This window comes from Arvicola amphibius, chromosome 3, assembly GCF_903992535.2.
Source record: "Arvicola amphibius chromosome 3, mArvAmp1.2, whole genome shotgun sequence".
Classification (NCBI taxonomy): domain Eukaryota; kingdom Metazoa; phylum Chordata; class Mammalia; order Rodentia; family Cricetidae; genus Arvicola; species Arvicola amphibius.
In genome coordinates this window covers 47,104,356-47,131,602 of record NC_052049.1, presented here as the reverse complement: position 1 = coordinate 47,131,602, position 27,247 = coordinate 47,104,356, and the positions used below count along the sequence as shown (strand labels likewise).

The 27,247-nt window shown below is 41.2% G+C and overlaps 1 protein-coding gene and 1 long non-coding RNA gene across 4 annotated transcripts in view; one reads left to right on the top strand and one right to left on the bottom strand.

The window, feature by feature from the left end:
• Positions 1–175: 175 nt before the first annotated feature.
• Positions 176–27,247, bottom strand: Cdk7 (cyclin dependent kinase 7). Of its 3 annotated transcripts, XM_038323056.2 has the most exons (12): positions 27,067–27,247; positions 26,767–26,826; positions 21,209–21,242; positions 19,965–20,032; positions 17,602–17,670; positions 9,060–9,170; positions 7,587–7,705; positions 6,325–6,424; positions 3,513–3,599; positions 2,911–3,060; positions 1,488–1,635; positions 176–374 (listed from the first exon to the last, which is right to left on the bottom strand). In XM_038323056.2, exons 1-12 carry the CDS (start codon positions 27,130–27,132, stop codon positions 346–348), a joined length of 1,041 nt encoding a protein of 346 aa, XP_038178984.1. In that variant the 5' UTR covers positions 27,133–27,247; the 3' UTR covers positions 176–345. The 3 variants fall into 3 exon arrangements, with proteins under 3 accessions (XP_038178984.1, XP_038178985.1, XP_038178986.1); XM_038323057.2 differs by lacking the exon at positions 21,209–21,242 and having other exon boundaries at positions 27,067–27,142; XM_038323058.2 differs by lacking the exon at positions 27,067–27,247 and having other exon boundaries at positions 19,967–20,032; positions 26,767–26,795.
• Positions 26,645–27,247, top strand: part of LOC119809876 — a 31,776-nt gene continuing 31,173 nt past the window's right edge. Inside the window, exon 1 of the long non-coding RNA XR_005284684.1 lies at positions 26,645–26,757. This is a non-coding gene — a long non-coding RNA (uncharacterized LOC119809876). The remainder of the gene's footprint in view (positions 26,758–27,247) is intronic.

The following is a 27,247-nucleotide window of genomic DNA, read 5'->3' as shown; positions in this document are numbered from 1 at the left end:
GCAAAACTGTTAACAGTGTTTTTCTGTTTTAAATACTACCCCTAATGAACTTGAGGTGGAGTATCATCCAGAGCTGCAGAACCAGCAATTATATATTAAGGATCTCCTAAAGCACTGTGAATTACATTTCAGAGAACTGAACTTATTTCTGTATGTTAATCATAAATCACAAGTGTTTTATTTTAAAATACATTTAATAAAAATAACCCATACTTTTACATATTTTTACATGTGTAGAATATTTACAAGTTCTCTTCTACAGCATTTAATGCTCCCTATTTTTTTTTTATTTGCCTTTTGGATTATTTCTTTCAGCAGTGAAACACTGTCCATTGTTGGCTGTAACTAAAAAATTAGCTTCTTGGGCAATATTCCTGAAAGGAAAACAAAAAGGCTGTTCAGGCACTGCATTCCAATGCTGTTAGCTGACTTACAGGCACCTGTTAAACATTAACACACTACACTTAGGAACTGCTGGACAAAGGCTGGAGAACTGGCTCAGCTTTTAAGAGCACTCACTGCTCTCTCAGAGAACCTGGGTCCAACTGCCAACAGCCACACAGCAGCTCAAAGCCGCCTGTACCACCAGTTCCAGGGATCCGATGCCCTCTTCTGTTCTTCACAGGTACTGCACACATGTGGTACATGCAAATAAAATACCCATACACATAAAAATAAATAAAATTAAAAAAAAAAAAAGTCAAAAACAAAAATTATCCGGGCATTGGTGGCATAAGCCTTTTATCCCAGCACTTGGGAATCAGAAGCAGGCAGATGTCTGTGAGTTTAGGCCAGCCTGGTTACAGACTTCTGGGACAAACAGAGACACAGACACACACACACCCCCCATCCAAAAAAAAAAAAAAAGAGAGAGAGAGAGAAGAAAAAAAGAAAAAGCTGGGTGTGATAAAGATACATTTAGTCCTAGCACTCAAGAGGCAGAGGGAGGTGGATCTTGTAAGTATAAGGCCAGCTTGGTCTACATTGTGCAAGCCAATCAGAGATACATAGTGAGATTTCACACCAACAAAACAAAACAAAACAAAAAAACAAAAAAACAAAAAAAAAAGCAAAACAAAACAAAAGGGGGGGGCACAACGGGTGTGTGTGCCAGGGCTAGAAAGTTGGCTCGGTCGTCCAGAGCGGGAGCCCAGATTTGGTCCCTGGAGTGTGCATGGGCACTCCCTGCAATGCCAGCTCCGGAATCTGACGCCTCTTCTGGTCTCCACAGATGGCAGACTCACAGACAGCCACACAAAAGCTTATTATGAGGGGGTGCGGTGAGGGTAAGAAGGCACCCATGGAGAGCTCTCACAACTGAGGTCTACTCAAAAGGACCTGAAGGATCCTCAGTTGAGGGTTTAAACAGCTCACAACTCCATCTTCTTAACTGGCTTCCAGTCACTAGCTATACATGAGCTATTTAGTGCTTTCTGATGTCATTTCTTTCATTTGTTTGTTTGTTGGTTACCAATGGGGATCTTTACCTTGTTCTAAGGCCTCTGTTCTTTTTCTTTTCGTTGCCATGGCTGGATTTGACTGTTCCTTTAGGGCTTCCGCTGGACAGTTTGGTCTTGGAAGCTGGCATCCAGGTGTTGGCGCTGGACGATTACTGAAATACTTAGTCTTCAATGCCTTTTCAAAGAAAATAAACCCAGTGAAAGGTCCATCTCTTTGGTTTTATTTTAGACAAGGCCTAACTGCAAAGCACTGGATGGTGTGAAACCTGGCATTTGCCCAGGCTGGCCACCCACTTGTAGCACTCCTCCTGCTTGTTCTGAGTGTTGGGTGGCAGGCATGCAGCACCATGCCCAGCTCAAAAGTAATGCTTTAATGTTTGTACTGCATGTAGGAAAATATAGCCCCAAATTGTTAATAGCATTAAAAATAGTATGTAAATATCCCATGTCCCAAAACAAAGAATCAGTATCAAGTATGTGGTTATAATTACTACAGATAAACATCCAGCATCCTACAACTGGCTGGTGCTGTTATGCAGGAGGGGGGCTCACTCCCTTCTCATATTTCTAACAACAGCATAGACTGTACTGGAACCAATGAACTACAAGTACAATAATCCACTGCAAATGGGTGAAAGTTCACTTAGACTTATCCAAGGTTTCTATTAACCACAAGAATATAATATTGCAGCATTTACAAACTTTATAAAAGTAGTTTCCTCTCAAATGACAAGTTTGTCAGTTAATGCCTATTTATAATATACTAGGACTATCCAACAGCCACAGTAGTTTAATCACTCTGGATATGTCTCCGAGAGTCAAAGCATGGTGACACATGCCTATAGTCCACATGCCTGTAGTCCACATGCCTATAGTCCACATGCCTATAGTCCACATGCCTATAGTCAGGAGGCTGAGGTAAGATCAGGACTTTTCTAAGAGTATAATGTGTTTTGATCATTTTCTTTCCCCTTTCCCAACTCCTCCCAGTTCCTCTGGACCTACCCATCTTCCTATTCTTCTCTTTCAAAACAAAAAAGTTGGTGGGCGGTAGTGGCACACACCTTTAATCCCAACACTCAGGAGGCAGAGGAAGGTGGATCTCTGTGAGTTCGGGTCAGCCTGGTCTACAGAACTAGTTCTAGGACAGCCAGAGGTACACAGAGACATCGTTTCAAAAACAAAACAAAACAAAAATATGCTCATCTGAAATATAGCAGTTTGAGTGAACATACATACACACCCTAGGCAAGCATAAATTCTTACATGTAAAATTTAATATCATCCTGGACAGTGTTTATAACTTGGGGAAAGGACACAAATACATACCCCCCCACACACACACGATATAAATCTTCCTGATATTTAAAGGCTATTAGAAAATCTTAGACATTTGAATTTTGTTTTATTAATGCTGCCAAGATAATCCTTAGTTTCCTAATATAAGTACCTGTGAAGCTGTGATTCTAGCACATGGATTAAACAGGAACAAGCCTTGGATGAGATCGAGCAAGTCGTCTCCTGCTGCAATGAAGATGTGCTGCAGTGGGATCCCAGGGAAACTCTTGAAAGTCACATAATCTGGAAGACTACACATGTCCTGAAAGAAAATTTACAATTCAGAGACACAGAAATGAAATAAAGAAACAAAACAAAAAAGCAAAACATAAGAAAAAAGAGGGATCTGTCTGCCTCTGTCAACCGAGTGCTCGGATTAAATGTGTGCCACCACTGCCTAGCCCCTATGGCTAACTAGTGGCTTAGCTTTGCACGCTGATATTAAGGCAAGCTTTATTTGTTAGATCATAAACAAAACATCACCACACCTCTTGATTATAATTAAATGCCACCATGGCCACCTATGAGAATACTTTTTAAATTAGTTCAGTGACAGAGTACTTATCCAGCATGGAAAAGGCCTTGGTCCTTTGGCACTTTAGCACTGCAAAATTAATTAGTTAATGTCTCCATTGCCACATAGCTGTACTCAGACACAGCAAACAAACCATGCAGAGCATGACTACCTTCCAGAGAGAACACAGAAAGGCTTACCGGCCACTGCTCTTCAGTTGGGGTACCCAAGGTTTCAAATATTCTTGTTAGCTGATCAAGGTCTGAATCTCCAGGCAAAAAAGGAACCTAAAAGTAAGAAATAGACATTTCAAGGCTGTTATTGAGAATGATTACATGAAAAATGCTATAAAATGTTATAAAATAAAAAAATTAAACTCAGGGCTGGAGAAATGGCTCAGTGGGTAGTTAAGAGCACTGGCTACTCTTCCAGAGGTCCTGAGTTCAATTCCCACAACCACATGGTGGCTCACAACCATCTGTAAGGGGATCCGATGCCCTCTTCTGTCATAATAGAGCACTCATATAAAATAAAATACATCAATAAATAAATTTAAAACAAACAAATAACAGTAACAACAACAAAACCAAACCAATAATAAGCCAAACTCTGCAACAATTAAACACTTACGTCAATAGGGCTAGAAAGAGCTAAAACAGCTGTTAAAAGCACTGACTTCCATTATGAGTTTATTGCTTTTCAGCTCCAAACTCACCTCTGCCCTCTCTGTAGAAAGTAAATCTGGGCAGTTTCTAGTAGGTACACACATTAATTCTTTATTGATTCTTTGGCAATTTCGCATCATGCACTACACACAGTTTGAAGCGCTTCCCTCAGCACTCTAGAGCAGATTTCCAACATACTCCAAACAGCAGATTTTTTAAATTTTATTATTTCCTATTATGAACAAATGCTTTCATGTACATCTGTGTACCACGTTCATGCCCAGCACCCTCAGAGGGTAGAAGAGGGTATCAAATTCCCTGGAAGGGAGTTACAGGTAATTGAGAGCCACCGCGAACCAGGTGCTGGATCTCGGGTCCCAAAAGCTGAGTTTTGGAAGTTACCAGAAGAGACTCAAAGCAACTTTGCAGCCATCTAATCCTTGGCCGTGCCTTTGAGCAGTGTCTGGAGTCAAGCCCTGGAATTCTTCCCTGGATGAGTTCATGGTGGGCAACAGTGACTGTTGCTTACAGCTGATATTCTTAGGATTAGTTCAAGTGCTTATTGGCCAACTTTTCACTGTCCCCATCCCACTACAGTGGTGAGTGAGGGACTGGGTGGAACAGTCTCACTCTGTAACACAGGCCAGCTTCAAACTCAGCCTCCCAGGTGCTGGAATCACAGTGTAAGCCACCACACTTTATATTTTTAAATGTTCCTGCACAAATTAATGTGTGACTTGTAGGAAGATAAGGCCTACCAGGCCAAGAGATGAGCCCACCTGGAGTCTGCCTGAAGACCTAGCAACAGGCGCTATCAGAGGTCTTGATCGTGCCTAGCCAATGAGGGGTGACCATGCAATATCACTGGGTCGAATGCAGTCTGGGTGTGGGGAGGAGGGTATATAAAGCTCTCCCCACTGCTGAATAAACAAGTATGCTTTTTGTGTTTTACCTGATTCCTGCTGTCTATGCCATTGATTCTTTACCTTCTCACCCCCTCCCCAAGGGAGCCATTAGGACCCAGCAACAGTTTGTTTTCTAACTGGGCCCAGAGTTTGTAGAAGCTCTAGCAGGAAGAATTCAGAAATGTTTCAAGCTTTTGCAGAAAGCATTTTATCAACTGAGTTATTTTACCAGCCTCTGTAATGGTTAATCTTGTCAGCCTGGTGGAATGTACAATCACCAAGAAAACAAACCTTAGTCAGGTGGTGGTGGTGCACACCTTTAATCCCAGCACTCGGGAGGCAGAGGCAGGTGGATATCTGTGAGTTTGAGGCCAGCCTGGTCTACAAGAGCTAGTTCCAGGATAGCTATGACTGTAGCACAGAGAAACCCTGTCTTGAAAAACCAAAATCCTCGCTCAAGAGATTCACTGGGAAGGCAGAATCCAGGAGGGTGACGGCCTCTAGGGTAAGAAACAGCAGCAAACGGAACAGAGTTCAGAGCTTATATGGGGTTTCTTAGTTCGGGGAGGCTTCCCAGGGTGGCTTGGGATTGGTGGGATTTCAAGCCCTGGTCCTGGGGCCAAGTCAGGGTCAGGGTGTTTTCCTTGGCCCTTTTTACCCTACAAGAAATTCCTTTATGCTCAGAGGTTTGTCTTCTTTTTTCTTTTCTTTTTGGTTTTTGGTAAGGTTTGTTGTGGTTGTGTGAAGTGATAGACCAAGTGGAGCGTACTGGGGAAACTTTCCCCTAGTGGAGCAGAGCTGTTAACAACCCTACCTTTCTCAGCCAGAGCACAGTTGTTACATTTGCAACAGGGAAACCTTTCCCTGGAGCAGGGCTGTTAACTGCATATTTAGGATGATTCTGTTGTTATTCCTTGGCTCCAGACTGCCATGATACCGTCCCAACCCAGCTACAAAGCTTACATTTCTAAATTGTGTTCACTAAAGAGGGAAGACCCATTATAAGGTCAGGGATCCTGGATTAACAACAGGAGCAGAAATGAGCATTCACCTCTCTTCCATCGCCATGGCTCCTCTGCCATGGCGGACTGCACTCACAGGCTGTGAACCTAAACAAAGCCACCCTTCCTTAATGTGATTTGTCAGGTATTTTGTCATAGCAATGTGAAAATAGCCATGACTGGCCTTGACCTCTTCATTTTTCTAGTTCTTCCTCCTGAGTTGATGAGGCTTTGTTTTGTGAGACAGAATTTTACCATGCACTTTGATCCTCCTGCCTCATTCTCCCACATCCTAGGATTATAATAACTGTTGAAACTAACTTTTAACAAATTGACTTTGCTTATCAATTTGTTATAGGATTATGATAAAAAGATAATTCCTAAAAAATTATGAGAATTTTATCAACCATACTTAAGCGTGTACATGAATTTAGGACTTACCCTTAGAAGCAATTCTGCTAATATACAGCCAACAGCCCACATGTCCACACCCACACCATACATCCTAGCTCCAAACAGTAATTCAGGAGCCCGGTACCATCTAGGAAAGAATGAAATAACATCATACAAAAATCCAACAACTAAGGCTAATGTTTTTTTTGGACAGGGTCTCACTAAGAAGCTCTGATGTCCTGGAACTCAGTATGTAGACCAGGTTGGCCTCAAACTCACAGAGATCTGCCTGTCTCGGCCTCCTGAGTGCTGGGGTTAAAGGCGTGCACCATCACTGTCCAACTAAGGCTAATTGTTAAAAGATAAACTATCCTTGCATATTTTTAGAACGAACCACTCACCATGAGTTCTGAAGCACCCTGCCTTGCCAGGTCTCAAGAATACTATTCCTTAAATTCTATCCAAAATTTATTTTCTACTAGACTTTTCCCATTAATATGCTAACATAACTTTTCTAAAATCCACATGCATCAAATCCTTGTCTCTCATTCTTTCTTAAATTTCTTGCTTTTTATTTTTTTGAAAACAGGATCTTAAGCAGTCCAGTCCGGTCTCAAGATCACTAATTAAGGCAAACCCGGAATTAAGATTTATTGATTATTTTATGTATATGTATGTATAACTTTATGCCAGAAGAGGGCCATCAGATCCCACTATAGAACATTGTGAGAAACCCTGTGGTTGCTGGGAACTGAACCCAGGACCTCTGGAAGAACACTCAGTGCTCTTAACTGGAGAGAACCCCTCGCCAGCCATACCTAGAATTTTTGATCTTCCTGCCTCTGCATTCAGAAGTGTTGGGATTTCAAGTGAGACACCATGTCTGACTCCCTACCTCTTTATTATTATTATTGTTGTTGTGTTGTTGTTGTTATTTTGGTTCCACCTCACCTGTCTCTGCCTCCCAAGTGCTGAAATTAAAGGAGCTTGGCACCATGCCCCACTTACAATTTTTTTGAGTGAAAGGAGTTATTTGGAGATTTAAGGTATAGTTAAGTTAATCACTATCTCATCAAAAATATATCTGGAGACTGAGTTAATTAGATTCTGTCTGAAGGAGCTGTTTTTTTTTTTTTTTTTTTTTTTTTACTGTGGCAAATTAGACTTAGTATAAGAAGGGCTGGATTTCAGATAACAGCAACAGAGACTCACTCCCGAGTTCTGCAAAGGTATTTCAGAGAAGTTAGCTGATGCTCAGTTGTGATGAATAGCCTAACACCTGAACTTTCAACTTCTTAAGGCGTTCTCACCTGGTCACAACCTGATGCGTGTAAGCCCTATTGGGACTCCCAAATGACTTGGCCAGGCCAAAATCTGCCAGTTTCAGAACTCCATTCTCATCCAACAACAAGTTGTTTGGTTTCAAATCCTGTATCAAACAAAATCAAGTAGGATTAGAGGAAGATAACATATTTTTTATTTGAAACAGTCTTATATAGCCAAAGCAGAATTATGCAGGATTCGAGGAAAACAGCATAGCGATACATTTAGCTAGCTTACCTAACTACATACCTTATGTATTAATTTATTTCAGAGTCTTATGTAGCCCAGGCTGGCTTTGAATTCACTAGGTGGTGGAAAAGGACAAACTTGACTTTCTGACGCATCTACCTCTACCCAGAGTGCTGGCTGCAGTGTACGGAGCCAATGTGGTGCTGAAGATTGGAATGCAGGACTTCATATATGTTAGGCATGCACTTTACTAAGCTATGGCCCCAGCTCCCGTTAGCTTAACTTTAAAACAAGAAAACTAGGCGTACTGGGAAAGACTAGCAGTCCCAGCCCTAAGGAAGGTTAAGACACAGGATAGTGAATATACAGGCAGCCTAGGTGTGGTAGTTTGAATGTAATTGGCCCCCAAAAGGAGCGGCACTATTTGTGAAGAAGGTGTGGCTTTGCTGGAGGAATTATGTCACTGTGGCGTGGGCTTTGCGGTCTCTCGTTCGCAATTCCCTCAGTGTAACCCAGAGACCAATTCCTGGTCTTCTGCTCAAGATGTAGCCAGCACCATGTCATTCTGCACACCGCCATGCTCCCCGCCACGATGATAATGGACTGAGCCTCTGAACTGTAAGTGAACCACCCTCAATTAAATGTTTTCCCGTATAGTCTGGCAGAGGCAGGCGGATCTCCGTGAGTTCGAGGCCAGCCTGGTCTACACCAGGACAGGCACCAAAGCTACAGAGAAATTCTGTCTTGAAAAAAAATGTTTTCTTCTAACAGTTGCTGTGGTCACGGTGTCTTTTCACAACAGCAGAAACCCTAACTAAGACTTTCAGCTACAGGGGAAGACCCCATCTTCAAAACAAAAACCATCAACTGAGCTGGCAACGTGGTTCAGCAGGTAGAGCCATCTGCAGTAAACTTAATGCTCTAAATTTTATACTCAGAATCCACAGAGTGGCTGGCAAGAACTGACACATACCCTCCTTCACTTATGCACCTGCACTCACGCACATAAACACATGCATTCAAAATACATAAAATAAAAACCTGAACTAACCAATGACAAAAAAAGTTTAATTAAACTTAAGCAGAAATATTAAAAGTCAGGTGTAGTGAAACACACTTACAAACCCAGCAATGAGGAGTCGAAGTCAGAAGAAATCAAGAATTTGAGGCCAATCTGGACTACATGGCAAATCCCAGGCCATCCTTGAATACAAATAAAGACCTCTCATGGGTGGATGGATGGATGGATGGAGCATTACTTAAAATCTTACCCTGTGTAGAATCCAATGCTGATGTAAATATTCTAACCCCTGAAGAGTCATCAACATGTAGGCTTTAATGTGGGATGGTGTCAACACAAGACTATTGTCCTTTATTATAACCTATAAAGTAGACAGGCAACATACAAGTGTGTTTCATTATTCCAAATGAACTCTAAGAAATAAAAAAATACACAGAATGTATCCATATACATGTATTTCTTCTTCTTTTTTAGTTTTTTATTTTTATTTTTTTGGCTTATCAAGACAGGGGTTCTCTGTGTAGCTTTGGAACCAGTCCTGGCACTCGCTCTACAGACCAGGCTGGCTTTGAACTCACAGAGATTTGACTGCCTCTACCTCTCCAGTGCTAGGATTAAAGGTGTGCACCACCAATGCCTGGCTCATATACATGTCCTTCTATGAGAGGTTATCCAACTTCCCTTTCGAAGATATCACATGAATTTCCAAAATTAGCAGGTTAAAAAGCATCATCATTTTCAGGAGAAAGCAATACTGTGCACCCTACAACCCTGGCTTACAAGTATCAAATATCAGGGATGGAAAGAGAGCTCACTGGTTAAGAGCTCTCTTCCAGAGAACCGGGGTTCAATTCCTAGCACCAATGTGGCAGCTCACAACTGCTGTAACTCCAGTTCCAGAGGATCTGACATCCTCACAGACATACATGCAAGTAAAACACCAATGCATATAAAATAAATAAATAAATCTTTAAGACAAAGAAAACAGAAGAGTGAGCAGTAGCATGGTGGGCAGGCCAGGCCAGGCCGCTGGGAGGAGAAGCGTGAGCAGCAGCTCAGCGGGGCATGACGACAGCAGTGGCCTCCAGAAACTATCTGTCCACTGGAGTCTCAGCCTCACCAATACCAGGAGGAATGATCACCTGAGTCTTGGGCCCGTAGACACCTAGAGGAACAATCACCAAAATCTCTCTTCTATCTATAACCGAAAGACTGATCAACAGAGACACAGGCCCCGACTACACCAACTGGAGGAAAAGGGACCCCCTGAAACACAGGTTCCACTTATATGAATTGGAGGAAGAGATGGGTAGACAACAGGGTAGGAATACACTCAACAACATAAAGAGCAATACAGCCCCACCAGAAAATAGTGGTTCTACAATAGCAAGACCTGAACATCTCAACGCAGATGAAGCACACACACACACACACAAAAAAAAAAAAAACCACCTTAAAAATAACCTTATGAAACTGATTTAAGCCCTTAAAGAGGAAATGAAATATCCCCTTAAGGAAATGGAAGAAAGCTGGATGGTGATGGGGCATGCCTTTAATCCTAGCACTGAGGAGGCAGAGACAGGTGGATCTCTGTGAGTTCAAGGCTAGCCAGGTCTACAAAAAGAAAACCAAATAATTGGAAGAAATCAACAAATTCCTTAAAGAAAAACAAGACCAAAAAAAGCAATCAAACAGGTGAAAGAAATGGTTCAAGACTTGAAAACTGAAATAGAGGCAATAAAAAAACAAGAGCAATCTGGAAAAGGAAAACCTCGGTAAATGATCAGGAACTACAGATGCAAGCATAAATGACAGAAAACAAGAGATGGAAGAGAGAACCTCAGACAGAGAAGATATGAGAGAGGAAATAGATTCATCGTCAAAGAAAATGTTAAATCCAACAAATTCTTAACACAAAACATCCAGGAAATCTGGGATACCATGAAAAAACTAAACCTAAGAATAATAGGGATAGAAGAAGAAGTTTCAGCTCAAAGGCATAAAAATATACCCAACAAAATTATAGAAGGAAACCTTCCAGCCTAAAGAAGGATATGCCAACAAAAATGGAAAAAGCTTACAGATAGTTGACTTCCCAGGGGAGACCTTAACCTCTCTGAGGAGCAGATGGGAGGTAGGTTGGGGGAAGAGGAGGAAAAGGGCAGGAGGGAGGGGAAATTGGGTTTGGTATGCAAATGAATAAAAAAATAAATTTTAAAAAAAGCTTACAAAACACCAAATAGACCTTACCAAAAAAGAAAATCCCCTTGTCACATAATAATCAAAACACTAAACATACAGAATAAAGAAAATATTAAGGAAAAAGGCGAAGTAATATATAAAGGCAGACCTATCAGGATTACAGCTGACTTTTTTTTTTTTTTTCTTTTTTCTTTTTCTTTTTTTGGTTTTTTGAGACAGGGTTTCTCTGCAGCTTTTTTAGAGCCTGTCCTGTACAGCTGACTTCTTGATGGAAACAATGAAAGCCAGAAGGTCCTGGTCAGGTGATATACAGACACTAAGATACCACAGATGCCAGCGCAGAATACTATTTCCAGCAAAGCTTTCAATCAACATAGACAGAGAAAACAAGATATTCTATGACAAACTAGATTTAATCAATACCTATCCACAAATCCAGCCCTACAGCAAGTATTAGAAAGAAAACTCCAACCCAAGGAAATTAGCTTCACCCACAAAAACAAAGTCAATAGATAATCCCACACCAGCAAATCCCAAAGAAGAGAAAACACACACCACCACCACAAACAATAAAATAAAAAATAACAAGAACTAGCAATCACCGGTCATTAATATTCCTTAATATCAAAAAACTCAATTTGTCTATAAAAAGACACAGACTAACAGATTGGACATGAAAACAGAATCCCTTCTTTTGCTACATATAAGAAGCATGCCTCAACCACAAACACAGACATTACCTCAGAGTAAAGGGTTGAAAAAAGATTTTACAATCAAATGAACCTAAGAAACAAGCTGTGTAACTATCCAACATCTAACAAAATAGACTTCAAACTAAAATTATTCAAGAGATGAAGGTCATTTCATATTCATCACAGGAAAAATCCATCAAGATGAAGTCTCAGTTCTGAACATCTATGCCCAAAATACAAGGGCACCCCCATTTGTAAAACAAACATTACTAAAGTTAAATCACACATCAAACCCTACATACTAACAGTGAGAGACTTCAGTACCCTATCTCAGCACTGGACAGGTCTGCCAGACAGAAACAGTTAAGAGCACTTACAGCTCTTCCAGAGGACCGGGTTCAATCTCCAGCACCCACATGGCACCTCACCTCTGTCTGTAACTCCAGTTCAGTAGACCCAATACCCTCAACAGAGACAACACAAACACACAGACAAAATACCAATGCACATAAAATAAAAAAGATCCAAAACAGAAACTTAACAGAGAAATAAAGGACCTAACGGATCTTATGACTTTTTAGATCGATATGACATTTTACCCAAACACAGAATACACCTTCATTTCAGCATCTCATGGATCCTTCTCCAAAATCGACCACACACTTGATAAGAAAGCAAATCTCAACAGATACAAAGACATTGGAATAACCTCGTGTCTTATCAGACCATCATGGCTTAAAGAATTTAACAACACTAATTGCAGAAAGTCCACAAACACATGGAAACTGAAGAAATACTCAACTAAATCACCAAAGGGTCAAGAAAGAAACAAAGGAAGAAATGAACAACTTCCTAAAAGTCAATGAAAATATCTGCACAGGGGCTGGAGAGATGGCTCAGTGGTTAAGAGCACTGCCTGCTCTTCCAAAGGTCCTGAGATCAATTCCCGGCAACCACATGGTGGCTCACAACCATCTGGTGCCCTCTTCTGGCCTGCAGACATACACACAGACAGAATATTGTATACATAATAAATAAATAAATATTAAAAAAATATCTGCACAATAAACCCAAACTTATGGAACACAATAAAAGCAGTGTTAAGAGGAAACTTCACAGCACTAAACGCCTATAAAAGAAGCTGGAAAAATCCCACACTGGTTAACTAACAGAACACCTGAAAGCCCTAGAATAAAAAGAAACAAACTCACCCAGAAGGACTAAACAACAGGAAATAATCAAACTGAGAGCTGAAATCAACAAAATAAAAAGAAAACAATACAAAGAATCAACGAGACAAAAAGTTGGTTCTTGGAGAAAAAAAAAAAAAATCAATGAAATAGACAAACCTTTATCCAAACTAACCAAAAGGCAGGGAAAGAATATCCACATTAATAAAATCAGAAATGATCAACAGACATGGAGGAAATCCAGAGAACTACCAGGTCATACTTCAAAAACTTGTATCCACAAAACTGGAAAACTTAAAGAAAATGGACAATTTTATGGATAAGTATCACATGTCAAAATCAAGACCAGATAAGCAATTTAAATAGACATATAACTGCTAAAGAAACAGAAACAGTTACCAAAAGTCTCCCAACCAAAAAAAAAAAAAAAAAAAAAGCCCAGGGCCAAATGGTTTCAGTACAGAATTATACCAGATTTTCAAAGAACTAACACCAATACTCCTCAAATTGTTCCACACAATAGAAACAGAAGAAACATTGTCAAATCCTTTATGAGGCTACATTTATGCTAATACCCAAACCACACAAGACATAACTAAGAAAGAGAATTACAGACAAATCTCACAAACACTGATGCAAAAATATCTAAACAGAGAACTCTCAACAGATGAATTCAAATGGCCAAAAGAAACTTAAGGAAATGCTCAATATCCTTAGAAATCAGAGAAACGAAAATCAAAACAACTCTGAGATTCCTTCTTACACCTGTCAGAATGGCTAAGATCAAAAATACTGATGACAACTTATGCTGAAGAGGATGTGGAGTAAGGAAAACACTCCACCATTGCTGGTGGGAGTGCAAACCTGTATAGCCACTGATGGGGGAACTAGGAATGTCCTTATATTTATAAATATATAGAGCTGGTTTTGGAGTTGGACTCTGGCTCAGTCCCTCTCTACTTCCAAGCCTGTTGTTAAGAAAAAAAAAAAAAAAAACCTAGAAGAGCTGAAGAGATGGCTCAGCGGTTAAGAGCATTGCCTGCTCTTCCAAAGGTCATGAATTCAATTCCCAGCAAACACATGGTGGCTCACAACCATCTGTAATGAGGTCTGGTGCCCTCTTCTGGCCTGCAGGCATACACACAGACAGAATATTGTACACATAATAAAAAAAGTCAGAAAAAGAAAGAGCTGTAGAAAATGGCCTTTAATCTAACTCAGGGTTCTGTGGTGTGAGACACAATCACTCCTGCGCAACACCGATCTATTCCCAATAAAATGTTGAGCACCAAAGACACTCCACCTGGAGCCTTTCTTCTTGGCAGAACTGGCCTTTGGGCAAAGAAATGCCCATACCTCAACCAGAATACAGAAATACAGAGTATACATAAATGGATAAAACAGGACTGTCATATCCTGCCAAGACAGGGTAAGATAGTTTTGAAAAGTTTCTTGCCTTTGAAAATGGTATGTCAGTTATGCTTAACCAAAGTTGGTGCTTCAACATTGCAAATGAGACTTTGGGTGATTGCCCAGGTAATCAGTTGTCTGTCATTTGCTGCACATTTTGGAAGTTTCTCAATTGCACTTCTTGTTTACTCAAGTAATATCGTTTCCATTCTCAGATCTTTGATGGAGTTGAAGATTAGATAATTGTAGTTACCTTCCGCATGATTGAGCCAAGCTTAATTTCAATGCAATAGTTAGACTCCTTGAAATAGAATGTTTAGTAAAACTTTTGTTATGCGTTCCTTGCTTAATATTGTTTATTGTTTGTAATTTTATATTTGGTATCTGTTTCTATTGTATATAGTTGTACTGGGTTTGGATCGATCTTGTTTAGACAAAACGGGGAGATGAGGGGGAAACTATCAACCAATCACATCTAGTTAGGGTGTGGCTACCTGTATGGAGCCCAGGTAGCAAAACTGGTAGGACACAGGCGAGCTCTCTGCGCGGTGCCTGCCGGATGGATTGGATTTTGGACCTCCCACTCTTGTAGCGTGAGTTTCCTCTTTACAACTATTAAAAAATAACGGTTATTCTTGAGCTGGTCTGATTATTTATCATACCGACCTAATTCGTCAACAATCCACTTTGGAAATCACTTTGGCAATTTCTCAGAAAATTAGGAATCAATCTACCTCAAGACCCAGCAATACCACTTTGGGGCATATACCCAAAAGATAATCAATCATACCATAAGGACATTTGCTCAAGTATGTTTATAGCAGCATTATTTAATAGCCAGAACTTGGAAACAACCTAGATACCCCTCTACTGAAGAATGAATAAGAAAAATGTGCTACATTTACACATTGGGGTACTACTCAGCAGTAAAAAATAATGACATCTTGAAATTTGTAGGCAAATGGATGGAACTAGAAAAAAAAAATACTGAGTGAGGTAACCCAGACCCAGAAAGACAAATATCATAAGTACTCACTCATAAGTGGCTTTTAGACATAAAGAAAAAACAAAACAAACAAACAAACAAAAAAGAACAGCCTACAGTCCACAACCTCAGAGAAACAGACAGCAAAGAAGATCTAAGAGAGACAGATCTACATGGATCCGCCTAGAAAGGAGAAAAAAAGACATGATCTTCTGAGTAAACCAGGTGCGTGGAAGGCAGGAGAAAGCTGGGAGAAGGGGAGAAGGTAGGGGAGTATAAAAAAAAGTATAGCTCAAGTAAAAACAACAAATAAAATTTTTTTAAAAGTACTGAATGTCTGTGGGCTTTGTTCATACCTTCTAACAAGTGCATTTAGCATTGCTTTGGGAAATCGCTTCATCCCAGCTCAGGTCACATGGTAAAAGTAAGACCGATCTAACCTCTACCTGAGGCCTCCTCACTATAGCCTCTTTGCCAAGAGACAGGCTGCTTAAGAACAGACATATGACCTATGACCTAAAACCTAATACCATTCAAGAAACCCAAATAATGCCCATTGGTTGTGGTGTATACCTTTAGTCTCAGCACTCAGGAGGCACAGGCAGGCCAATCTCTGAGTTCGAAGCCAGCCTGAGCTATAGAGCAAGCTCCAGGACAGCCAGAGCTCCACAAAACAAAATAAAACAAACAACCAGAAACCCAAGTACTTACAGCAGAATCGAAGGGAGTCAAGCACTTCCTTACCAGGGTAATTAGACTAAGACTACCAAGCTTGGAATTGACTGGGAAAATAGAGTGAAATGTATGCTCATGACTGATGGCAACAGAGAGGAAAAGAGACCCGAATCCAATGATTATCTGTAAGCTCTGCCAGTTTATTGTTAGACTTATTGGTTCCTTTTGATTACTGGGTAGGATTTTCTTATGTGGGTGACTAATCTGTTTAAATATCCACTAGATGAAGTACATTTTAGCTGTTTCCAATTTTAATGAACACCCATACACCAAGTGATTTCTAAGCTGGCAATGTTTTTCTCTTGGATAAAGAGCAAACAGTGGTTGATAGATAACATTATTGTTACTAATGACTGCAATTTTACTAATGTTATTATACATAATATAATATTGGTAAATTAGGGGTACTGATGCTAAGACCTATAATAAGATATAGCATTGTCACCAGGCTGCATATTTAGTAAATTTCTTTTACTATTTGATGCTGTGTTATAAAAAAAAAAATCCCTTTTACCTTTGATCTGATAGCAAATGTGTCTTTAATTTTATAACAAACTGTCCTATTTTCCAATGTTACTTTATTACTTATTATATACAATTATATATTACTTAGCCAGGAGGTGGTGGCGCACGCCTTTAATACTAGCACTTGGGAGGCAGATCTCTGTGAGCTCAAGACCAGCCTGTTCTACAAGAGCTAGTTCCAGGACACGCTCCAAAGCCACAGAGAAACCCTGTCTCGAAAAACAAAACAAAACAAAAAAACCAAAAAACAAAAAACAACCCCCCCAAAAAAAACCCATCACAATTATATATTACTTATTACATACAATATATTACTTATTATATACAATTATATGTAAGTAATATATATTATATATACACACACAAAACTCTTGCAATCAAACCAGCAATGTATGAGAATTCTAGTTGTTTTAAATCCTTGGGTTGTCAGTTTTCCGAGATTCAATTAATGAAAAGCATGAGACTTTAAAAAAATCTAAATCTCTGTACTTAATACTAGAAATACAGCTAAATGTAAAGAAATCAGAGATCGGGCTGGAAAGATGGCTCAGAGGTTAAGAGCACTGGCTGCTCTTCCAGAGGTCCAGAGTTCAATTCCCAGCAACCACATGGTGGCTCACAACCATCTGTACTGAGATCTGGCGCCCTCCTCTGGCATGTGGGCATACATCGAGGCAGAATGTTGTATATCTAATAAATAAATAAATCTTAAAAAAATAAAATAGTAATAATAATAAAAAAGAAATCAGAGATCTTTTTGACTTCTGCAAAAGAAAGCCATTTTTTGAGCCAGGTGGTGGTGGTGGCACAAACCTTTAATCCCAATACTCGGGAGGCAGAGGAAGGCGGATCTCTGTGAATTCGAGGCCAGCCTGGTCTATAAGAGCTAGTTCCAGGGCAGGCTCTAAAACTACAGCGAAACCCTGTCTCAAAAAAAAAAAAAAAAAAAAAAAAAGCCATTTTTTTTGTGGGTCAGTATCCTATTAAAGCAAAATAAACATGTAAGTTCCACTCTCACTACATGGGGAAAGTCTCTAGGAACCCAAATCTTACCTCCAGGTCAGTTTCCATGAAATCAAAGACAAGGCTAATATTAGATTTATGTCCAAATGCATCAAGGAGCTGCAAAGCAAAGCAAAACAAAGCGGTTATACTGTTATTCCCTATTTAATGTTGGAATTTATTATTGATGAAAATTTTTTTAAAAAATTATTTGTTTGCTTCCTCCCCCACCCTGACCCAGAGTACTGGTAAACCCATGGCCTTCAGCACGACAGGCAGATGCTCTAACAGAAAGGTTGAGACCAGATATCACTATGTAATTCAGGCTGGCCTAGAACCTGCTATGTAGTTCAGACTGGCCTGAACTCATAATCCTCCTTCCCCTGCCGCTATCTCTCAGGTAATTATAATACAAATGTGCACTACCTGGCTTAAAATTTTAAACTGCTGGTAATTTCCTGTAAACATGAAAGTCTTTTATTAACATTTGCCCCATTTTTCGACAGGAGTTAGTTTTCTCAGATACAAAATAATTAAACCTTATATAACAAACTAAAAACTTTTAAAAAAAACTCCTCTCCCTAAATCCCAAGTATTAGAATAAATAAATAAATGAAAATTTCACAGCCCTGATGGCAGATTTCTGAGTTCAAGGCCAACATGGTCTACAGAGAGCGTTCTAGGACAGGCTACACAGAAAATTACTGTCTCAAAAACCAAACCAAACTAAACCAAACAAGAAGAAGAGAAAATGTCACCTTAGTTTCTAGTTGAAGATTTTCTCTGGGACTGGGGACAGGTGGGGACAGGTGGGGACAGGTGGGGACAGGTGGGGGCAGGTGGGGACAGGTGGGGACAGGTGGGGGCAGGGCTCGGCAGTTGTAGCCTTGTCACACAAATATCAAGACTGGGCCCGAGTTCAGATTTCAGAAACCATGTTAGCTCCAGGCAGGAAATGTGTGCCTGCAATCCGGCCTTGGAAGGGAAGACCGGTTTCCCAGAGCAAGTTAACTAACAAAAGCACCCAAATCACTGAACTCTGGTTTTGACTGAGAGTCTCTGCCTTGCCATGGTGGCACATGCCTTTAACCCCAGCACTCAGTAGGCAGAGGCAGGTGGATCTCTGAGTCCAAGGCTACAGAGTGAGTTCCAGGACAGGTAGAGATACACAAAAAAAACCCTGTCTCAAACAAAATAAAATAAGAGCCTAATAAATGAATAAATAAATAAATAAAATTCTAGGCAAAATGCTTAAGAAAATTCTTGTCAGGCAAAGTGATACACACTTGTAGTTCCAGTACAGTAATTACAGCAACTGACTGTAACAGGGCCCCACACTTTAGCACAAGAGACTCCATTATGGGAAAACCCTTCAGGTCATAAAACTCAGTGTGTAGACAGTACCACCCACCAAATGAAAACAAAGACCTAATCCATCAAAGTCCATAGTTCTGGGAAAATGTACTAAGCTTGCTTATTTTTGGGTTCTATAGCCCCGATTCTGGCTAACTGTTCTTATTAACTGAAGAATGTCAAACCAGAACATACTTTTTGTACTTAAAAGCTCACCTTTAGAAAGGCTTGGTGCTACACTGGGTTCCAAAAAGTCAGTGCAGTGGCCGGCTGGTTAATAAGACTCATTAACTTATTAACTCTATTACTGGTTTGAACCCAAGCCTGAGTTGTCTTCTCTGGTGGATACCCCACAACATCAATTACTTGGAAGGCAAGATCACCTGAGTCTATGAGTTCAAGGCAACACTACACAAAAGGCCACCAAACAAAACAAGAAAAAGAGTCTCTTCTAAAGCGCATCTGTCATCCACTGAACGTGTGACTGCCCATTGCAGATACTTCTGCAGACACCATAAATGCCAATTGGCTGGCCGGCAAAAATCGAAAGAACATATTCCAGCCCTCATGCAGGCAAAAAGAAAGGTTCTGTATCTGAATGCAAGCTGCTACTTTTAACCCTGTGCCTACAGCTCTCTAGGATTCAAAATAATTTCTGACAAAATTAGCCTGTATGGCAACATCTGACTCAATTCATCAGTTATATGCATTATGCTAATGATACTACTTACAGCAAAAGCGGAACAGAAAATACATTTCAAGTCAGGTGGTGGTGGCACACGCCTTTAAAAGTTTAAGTAAGCCCGGTAATTGGGAGGCAGAGACAGTTGGGTCTCAGTGAATTTGAGGCCAGCCTGGTTTACAAAGCAAGTTCCAAAACATGCAGGACTACTGCACAAGAAACCCTGTCTTGGAAAACCAAAAAATAAAGAAAATAAATTTCAAGCTGACCAACTTTCAAGGCTCAGCTACATCAACTCATCTTGCTGAGCCGCTGATCAACATTGACCATATTCAGAATATGGAGGATCCCAAAAGCAAACAACTTAGATCATACTCACACCAATTATATTGGGATGACTGAGCTCCTGTAACAGTTTTATCTCTCTTAAGGCTGTTCTATTTATACCTATGAAAAAAGAATAAAAAAATGAACAATGACGCTCAAATCTCAAACCTTTTACAAATGTGTTTTTTAGGAAAGGCTATTTCAGGAAATAAACATTTCACACATAAAAACAAATAATTTTTACTATTTGTATAAGAAAGTTCTTTTTCTCACACTGTTTTAACTAGCTTAACACAGTCTATGAAACATGATGAAGTACTTATTTCTCCAGCACATCATTCTGAAAATCCTTACAACAACATATACAGACATGTAACAGACATGTGGTAATAAGGGTCTTTTCTTCTGTCCTACAAACATTAGAGGAAGACTCTTATGTGCTAATAGCAAATTGGCACCAAGGACACCTTTTTTCCAATACAAATGACCAGCACTTTCACAGATGAGGACTTTTTCATAGTTATTATTATCTGATGGTTAAACTGGACCTGACGCTCTAAGAGGCTTGAGGATAATTAGTAAATCTTTCCCTAATAAGTCCAATTTATAGGAACTTTGTGTTCTTCTGTGAAGATGTATCCTTCAATTTTTCAAAGCAATTAGAAAACAAGAAATGCAAAAGGTTGTAATGAGTTACAACACCCAAACAGCACGGAGGACATCCACTCAAGGGCCCAACAACCTTATTGCCCTCCATTTACACAATCTGAATCCTCCCAATGCTTTTATGTTGTTTATTTTTATTTTTTTCGGCTTTGAGACAAGGTTTCTCTGCAGCTTCGGAGCCTGTCCTCAAACTCAGAGATCTGCCTGCCTCTGCCTTCCGAGTGCTGAGACTAAAGGCGTGCACCACTCCGCATGGCTTGACTGTTGTTTCTATCAGGATTCTCTTTACTCTTGAGACCAATGATCAACTTACCTAATGTTGTAACCCTTTAATACAGTTCATGTTGTAGTGACACAACCATAAAATTATTGTTGTTGCTACTTAACTATAATTTTTGCTACTGTATGAATCATAATGTAAATATCTGATATACAAGATATCTGATATGCCACCCCTGTGAAAGGGATGTTACCCTCCAAAGGGATTGAGACCCACAGGCTGAGAACCACTGTTCTAGCGACACTGCAACAATGCTAGGGAATTACTGTCAGCTCTCACTGGCATTTCCTCATCTCCTCAGATCAGAATAAACGCATCTCCTGTTTGATCAAATTATATGTAATACTTACCATCTTTAGCTTCTGATCTGTGTCCAAGTTTGATCTGGGAGAGAAAGCGGGGGAAACCAAAACACATTAATGATGGGGGAGAGTCTTCTGTTTGTGTTGATTTCATTTGTTAATAAAGAAACTGCCTTGGCCCATTTAATGGGCCAGCCCTTAGGTGGGTGGAGTAGACAGAGCAGGAAGAAGGAAGTGAGGTAGATGGCTCAGTCAGATGCCAGGCCTCTCCTTTGAGAGAGTCGCCATGAAGCCAACCACCAGGTCAGACGTGCTGAATCTTTCCCGGTAAGACACCACTCGTGATGTTACACAGATTATTAGATATGGGTTAGTCAAGATGTGAGTAAGAGGCTGAAACTAATGGGCCAGGCAGTGTTTAAATGAATATCGTTTGTGTGTTGTTATTTCGGGGCATAAGCTAGCCAGGTGGCCGGGAGCCGGGCGGGACGAAAAGCAGGCCTGCCAGCAGCTCCTCACTACACATTAATAATGTGAAGGATGGAGATAGTGCAGGGGTTGAGAACACTGAATGCTTCCAAAGGGTCTAGGTTCAATCCCAGCACCCACACAACAGCTTACAACTGCCAGCTCCACTGGGATCTAATGCCCACTTCTGACCTTGTATAAGTGGTGCACAGACAGACACAGAAGTGAAACACCGATGTATATGCAACAACAATTTAAAATAAAACGAAATAAACAAACTCCCAATGTGTTCATATAATCTGTATGCACAAAAATTTATGCTACAAGCAGGACTACCATGGTGGTGCACACCTATAGTCTCAATACTTGGGAGGCAGAGCCTGGGCTACATAGCAAGATTCTGCCTCAAATAAATGGAAACAGCTAGACTGGTGGGCATTTATTTAATCCTATGATTAAATAAATCATGAATCAAAGCAGCAGATCTCCTGAGTTTGAAGCTACCCAGGTATATATACATCCTGAGTTCTAGACCCTGTCTTTAAAAATTAGCCACAGTAAAAGCATGTAGCAGTATGTAGATCATGAGAACAACTGGGAGTTCAAAGGCTGAAAGTACTGCCCAGGAGCAGTGAGTCATGACAGTGGAGGCAGAGCTGGAGCTCCAGCACAGCAGGACCAAAGGAATCAAGCATCTACTTTAAGTTTCTGAACTACACATGCAAACAACAGGCTCATCTGCTAACTGTACAATTTAAGGTTAAATCTCTGGACCCACAATGTGGAAGGGAAGAATTACCGCAAGCTGTTACAATGCTGTGGTACATGTAAACACACACACAAACAATAACTGTCTCCTTTACACTCCCGCCTCCTTTGTTTTTTTGAAACAGGGTTTCTCTGTATAGCCCTGCCTGTCCTGGGCCTTGCTCTGTAGATCAGGTTAGCCTCAAATTCACATTGATCTGCCTGCCTTTGCCTTGAGTGCTTTTGGGGAGATTAAAGGGACTAAAGTTTGCATGGTGCATCTCCACCGCCTGCCCCCCCCCCTCTGTTTAAGTTTTTGTTTATTTTGCTTTGTTTTTGAAAAAGGGTCTTGTTATACGTGGTCCAGGTTGGCCCTAACTTTCAAATCCTCATCTCAGCCTCTGAATACTACACTTACACATGTTAATTACTGCATCCAGATCTCCTTTTATCTTTTCAGGTTAAATACAGACCGGTAACTGAGGGTATGCTACTTTATTCCAAAATTACTTCAATTTTGTATACTTGGGAGAAAAAAAATGACACAAACAGAAAATAACACATGTAGTTGGTAATATGTCCAATAATCCAATGTTTTTTACAAAACAAACTCACAAAATGTGACGGATGTAAGAAACAGTTAACACTGACTAAGCTAAGAAGTTTAGTCTTATACAAAGCAGTAACCAGGTCAAAGAGCATCCTGCTCGGGACTGGAGAGATGGCTCAGCGGTTAAGACTATTGCCTGTTCTTCCAAAGGTCCTGAGTTCAATTCCCAGCAACCACATGGTCACTCACAACCATCTGTAATGAGGTCTGGTGCCCTCTTCTGGCCTTCAGACATACATGCAGAGAGAATATTGTATACATAATAAATAAATATTTTTAAAAAAGAATACTAAAAAAAAGAGCATCCTGCTCCTACGTACTTTATACAACGGCTGTCACTGAAAAATGACCTCCTTTAGAAAAAAGCTGCTGACGTAAACGTAAGAGAACCTTCCATTTAAAAGCAGGCCACACATCACAGCACAAAATGTAAGACACAGGGCACTGACAAACTGATTATGAAATTTATATGGGGAAAAAGTTCGACACACAATAAAAGTAGAATAATCTCAAACAAGGTGCTAGTGGCATACACCTTTAATCTCAGCAGGTGAACCTCTGTGAGTTAGAGGCCAGTCTGGTCTGCAGAGGGAGTTCTAAGACAGTCAGAGTTACACAGACAAACTATCTCAAAAAACAAACAAAAACAAAAACAACCAAAAAAAACATGAAACCAACAACCAAGAATATCTCATGAAGTCCTTTATCACCAAGACTGAAGTGATTAGTATTCTGCTATGCTTAGTCAGCTAAAACTTTAAAGCAACTCTAAGACTTCACTCCACCCCCCTCATACACTTACACACGCTGTCCTCTAACACTGACAGCAGCATGGCTCTCACCCGAGATACAGATACATACACAAAATACTTAAAAATTCAAAAACAAAGGCCAGGCCGGGCGGTGGTGGCACACACCTTTAATCCCAGCACTCGGGAGGCAGAGGCAGGCGGATCTCTGTGAGTTCGAGGCCAGCCTGGTCTACAAGAGCTAGGTCCAGGACAGGCTCTAAAAAAGCTGCAGAGAAACCCTGTCTTAAAAAAACAAAAACAAAAAAAAAAAGAAAAAACAAAGGCCAGTAATACAGGCTAGGAATGTGGCTCAATAACAAAGCACTTGCCTAGAATGCTCAAGGCTCTGGGTTCAACCTGCATACACGCTCATGCAGGCACACATGCATACATATAAATAAAATTTTAAGGAGGAGAGCAGTCCTGGGGAGATGGTTCGGTGGGGAACACTGGTTCTGCAAGCATGAGGATGTGAATTCCAACCCTCGGCACCTATGTAAAAGGCCAGTCATGGCTATGTGTGCCTGAAGTTCCACCATGACTGGAACAGAAAGATTCAGAGGGCTTGCTGGTGAGCCAGCCAATCATCCAGTCTGTCTTGCTAGGCAAACCAAAACAGCAAGCATCTGGCTTTATAAAGAGACCTTGTTTCAAAGGCAATTAAGACAAAGAACAGTGGAGGAAGTCATCAGATGTCCTACTGCGGCATGCAGGGGCAGACCTGAAAAACACGTGCATGCACCACAAATACTTATTAGACATACTCACACAGCAACACACAGATAATGACCCAAAAGCCATCAACAGGGCCAACTGGCTAAGTAAGCTAAGAAACAGGAAAAACACGGCAATTCATGTAATTTTTTAAATATTAATTTTATGTGCATGGGTGTTGCCTGTATGCATGTCTATGGACCACATGCATGCCCTGTGCCTGTGGAGGACAGAACCAGATGTTGGATCTACTGGAACTGGAGTAACAGACAGTTGTTAGCCACAACATGAGTCCTGGGAACCAAACTTAGGTCTTCTATAAGAACAGCCAGTGCTCTCCATTGCTAAGTCACACCAGACTTCATTTTAAGAAGTCCAAGTCAGGCCGGGTGGTGGTGGCGCATGCCTTTAATCCCAGCACTCGGGAGGCAGAGGCAGGCGGATCTCTGTGAGTTCCAGACCAGCCTGGTCTACAAGAGCTAGTTCCAGGACAGGCTCCAAAGCTACAGAGAAACCCTGTCTCGAAAAACCCAAAAAAAAAAAAAAAAAAAAAAAAAGTCCAAGTCATAGTAAATGTAAAAGTGGTTTAATGAGTCTTTTTTTTTTTTTTTGTAAAATCAAAGAGGCTATCAGCAAATGGACATGAGTAGAAATTATGAGTGTTGGAAAAGGAAGGGTCACAGCACCAAACCCTCAATGTTCACAGAAGAAATTACAAATTATGTCCAAGTTTGAGGGAAGACCCTCAAACCAGCCAAATGTTCTGGAGGTAAGTATCAATGGAAAGTTAAAGAAACTGAAAAAACAAAATAAGAGATAATATAGCATGTTAAAAGCCTTTGCTTATTAGTAACTTTTAAAACCCACAAAAATGAACTATTTGAAATAAAGTAAGTATTAAAGTCACCTTTAAGGAAGAAACATTTTATAATGACATAGGATACCTAAAACAAGAGGTAGAGGCAGGAGTTACACAGTAACTTTGGAGTCTGGTCATAAGGGCTTTTTAAAAAGGAGAAATATCAAGGCCAGCCTGGTCTACAAGAGCTAGTTCCAGGACAGGCTCTAAAGCTGCAGAGAAACCCTGTCTCGAGAAACCAAAAAAAAAAAAAAATAAAAAGGAGAAATAAGGCAGTTGGCTGCAGCACAGGCCTTTAATCCCAGAAGTGGGGAGGCAGAGGCAGGCGGATCTCTGTGAGTTCGAGGCCAGCCTGGTCTACAAGAGCTAGCTCCAGGACAGGCTCCAAAGCCACAGAGAAATCCTGTCTCGAAAAACCAAAACAAACAAACAAGTGACAAAGAGGACCTGGGAGGCTGGAGGAGGGAAGCCGGGTCACTCACACTTCAAGGGCGTAATGAGCTTATAAAGGAGGAAAACTGAACATGGAGGTCAACAACACCAACAGGCCCCGAGTCGCGTGAGGAAAAAGAGTGGTCCTGAGACGGCTCCGGAGTTCGGTCGTGTGACAGCTGCGCTCTAGACCTAGCCTCAGCCGCTCTTAGCTGTGTGATCTTGAAGTCATCTAACTCAGGTCCCCCAGGGTGAAACAAGACACTTTTGCCTATTCTACAGGCTGTCTGAAAGGCTAACTGAGCAAAGAAAAGTACGTCGAAGCGTCTGGCATACAGAAAACTATGTCAGAAGCGTTCTCAATGAATTTAAGCTTAAATGTCACGTCAATCATTTTAGAAAGGCTACCACATCCGCGCTGTTAATGCCGGTGAACACCTCTGTGCGCAGACAGCATCGCTATAATCATCTGTGGCCTGGAAAGCCCACGGCATCCAGAGAACTGAGGAGACGGCAGTCCTCGCCTCCTTGGCCAACAAAGACCAACTTTTATGGAGCAAAAAGTTCTAGTTTATATCGTTTGAACAAAAACTGGTCCAGCTCGAGTTCCACTTTGAAACACAAGCCCCTAATTGTCTCTAGAAGGCTGGCAACTCCCACCATCAGAGCGTGATGGTGCGTATTAAAACAGAGCAATCCCGGCGCTCGGATTTCCTCGAGCTGGAGACCAACCCGGACTACAGAGCAAGACTGTCTCAAAGATAACTGGTCACGCCAATCAACTGGCCATGCACAAGTATTTTGCAAGAGCTGCCTGGCGTGCTGGAGCACGCCTACGAACCCATCACTCGCACGGCAGAGAAGCGGAAGGCTACAGCCGGTTCTAGGCCAGCCGGGTCGAAATAGGCAGCTCAGAGCCAGCGAGGGCTACGTGGCAAGCAAGACGCAAAAGACCAGAGAGACAACAACGTAAAAGGTAACTCACTTTCTTAATGGCGACAATCTGGTTGGTGTTCTTATCTCTGGCCTTATAGACCGTAGCAAACTAGAAAGGAAGACAGTGAGAGGTCTTTACGTGATGGTTGGTTCTGGGTTCCCCCCCACACCCCTTTTTTAAACCCGGGATCCGGAGCGGACTCGCAGCGGCTTGCTAGGTGGCCGGACGGCCTCTCCTCCAGATGGGAGGGAGGCCCAGGAGGCTGCGAGGGGGCACCAGTCGGGCCACCCTCCCCGAAAGAGAGCCCGTGGTGGCCAGGCTGTGCCAGCGCGAGAAGGGCCGCCTCACCTGTCCCTCCCCGAGGAAGTCCAGCTTCTCATAGCGCTTCGCTCGAGACTTCACGTCCACAGCCATGCGGGTGGGAAGCCTGACTCCAGCAGAAAGCCAGGGCCTCCACCCCGCAGGAATTTAAAGCGTCTAAAAGCTCCCAACAGCTACTTCCGTCCACTGGACGCACACAACCTACAGG

Coding starts and splice junctions, on each gene's coding strand:
- Cdk7 (XM_038323056.2), bottom strand. CDS start 27,132: ATGGCTGTGGACGTGAAGTCTCGAGCGAAGCGCTATGAGAAGCTGGAC. Junction 7,706..9,059: donor AGCATTGGATTCTACACAGG/GTAAGATTTTAA, acceptor TGTTTGATACAG/GATTTGAAACCAAACAACTT. Junction 3,600..6,324: donor TAGCAGAATTGCTTCTAAGG/GTAAGTCCTAAA, acceptor TCTTACTTTTAG/GTTCCTTTTTTGCCTGGAGA.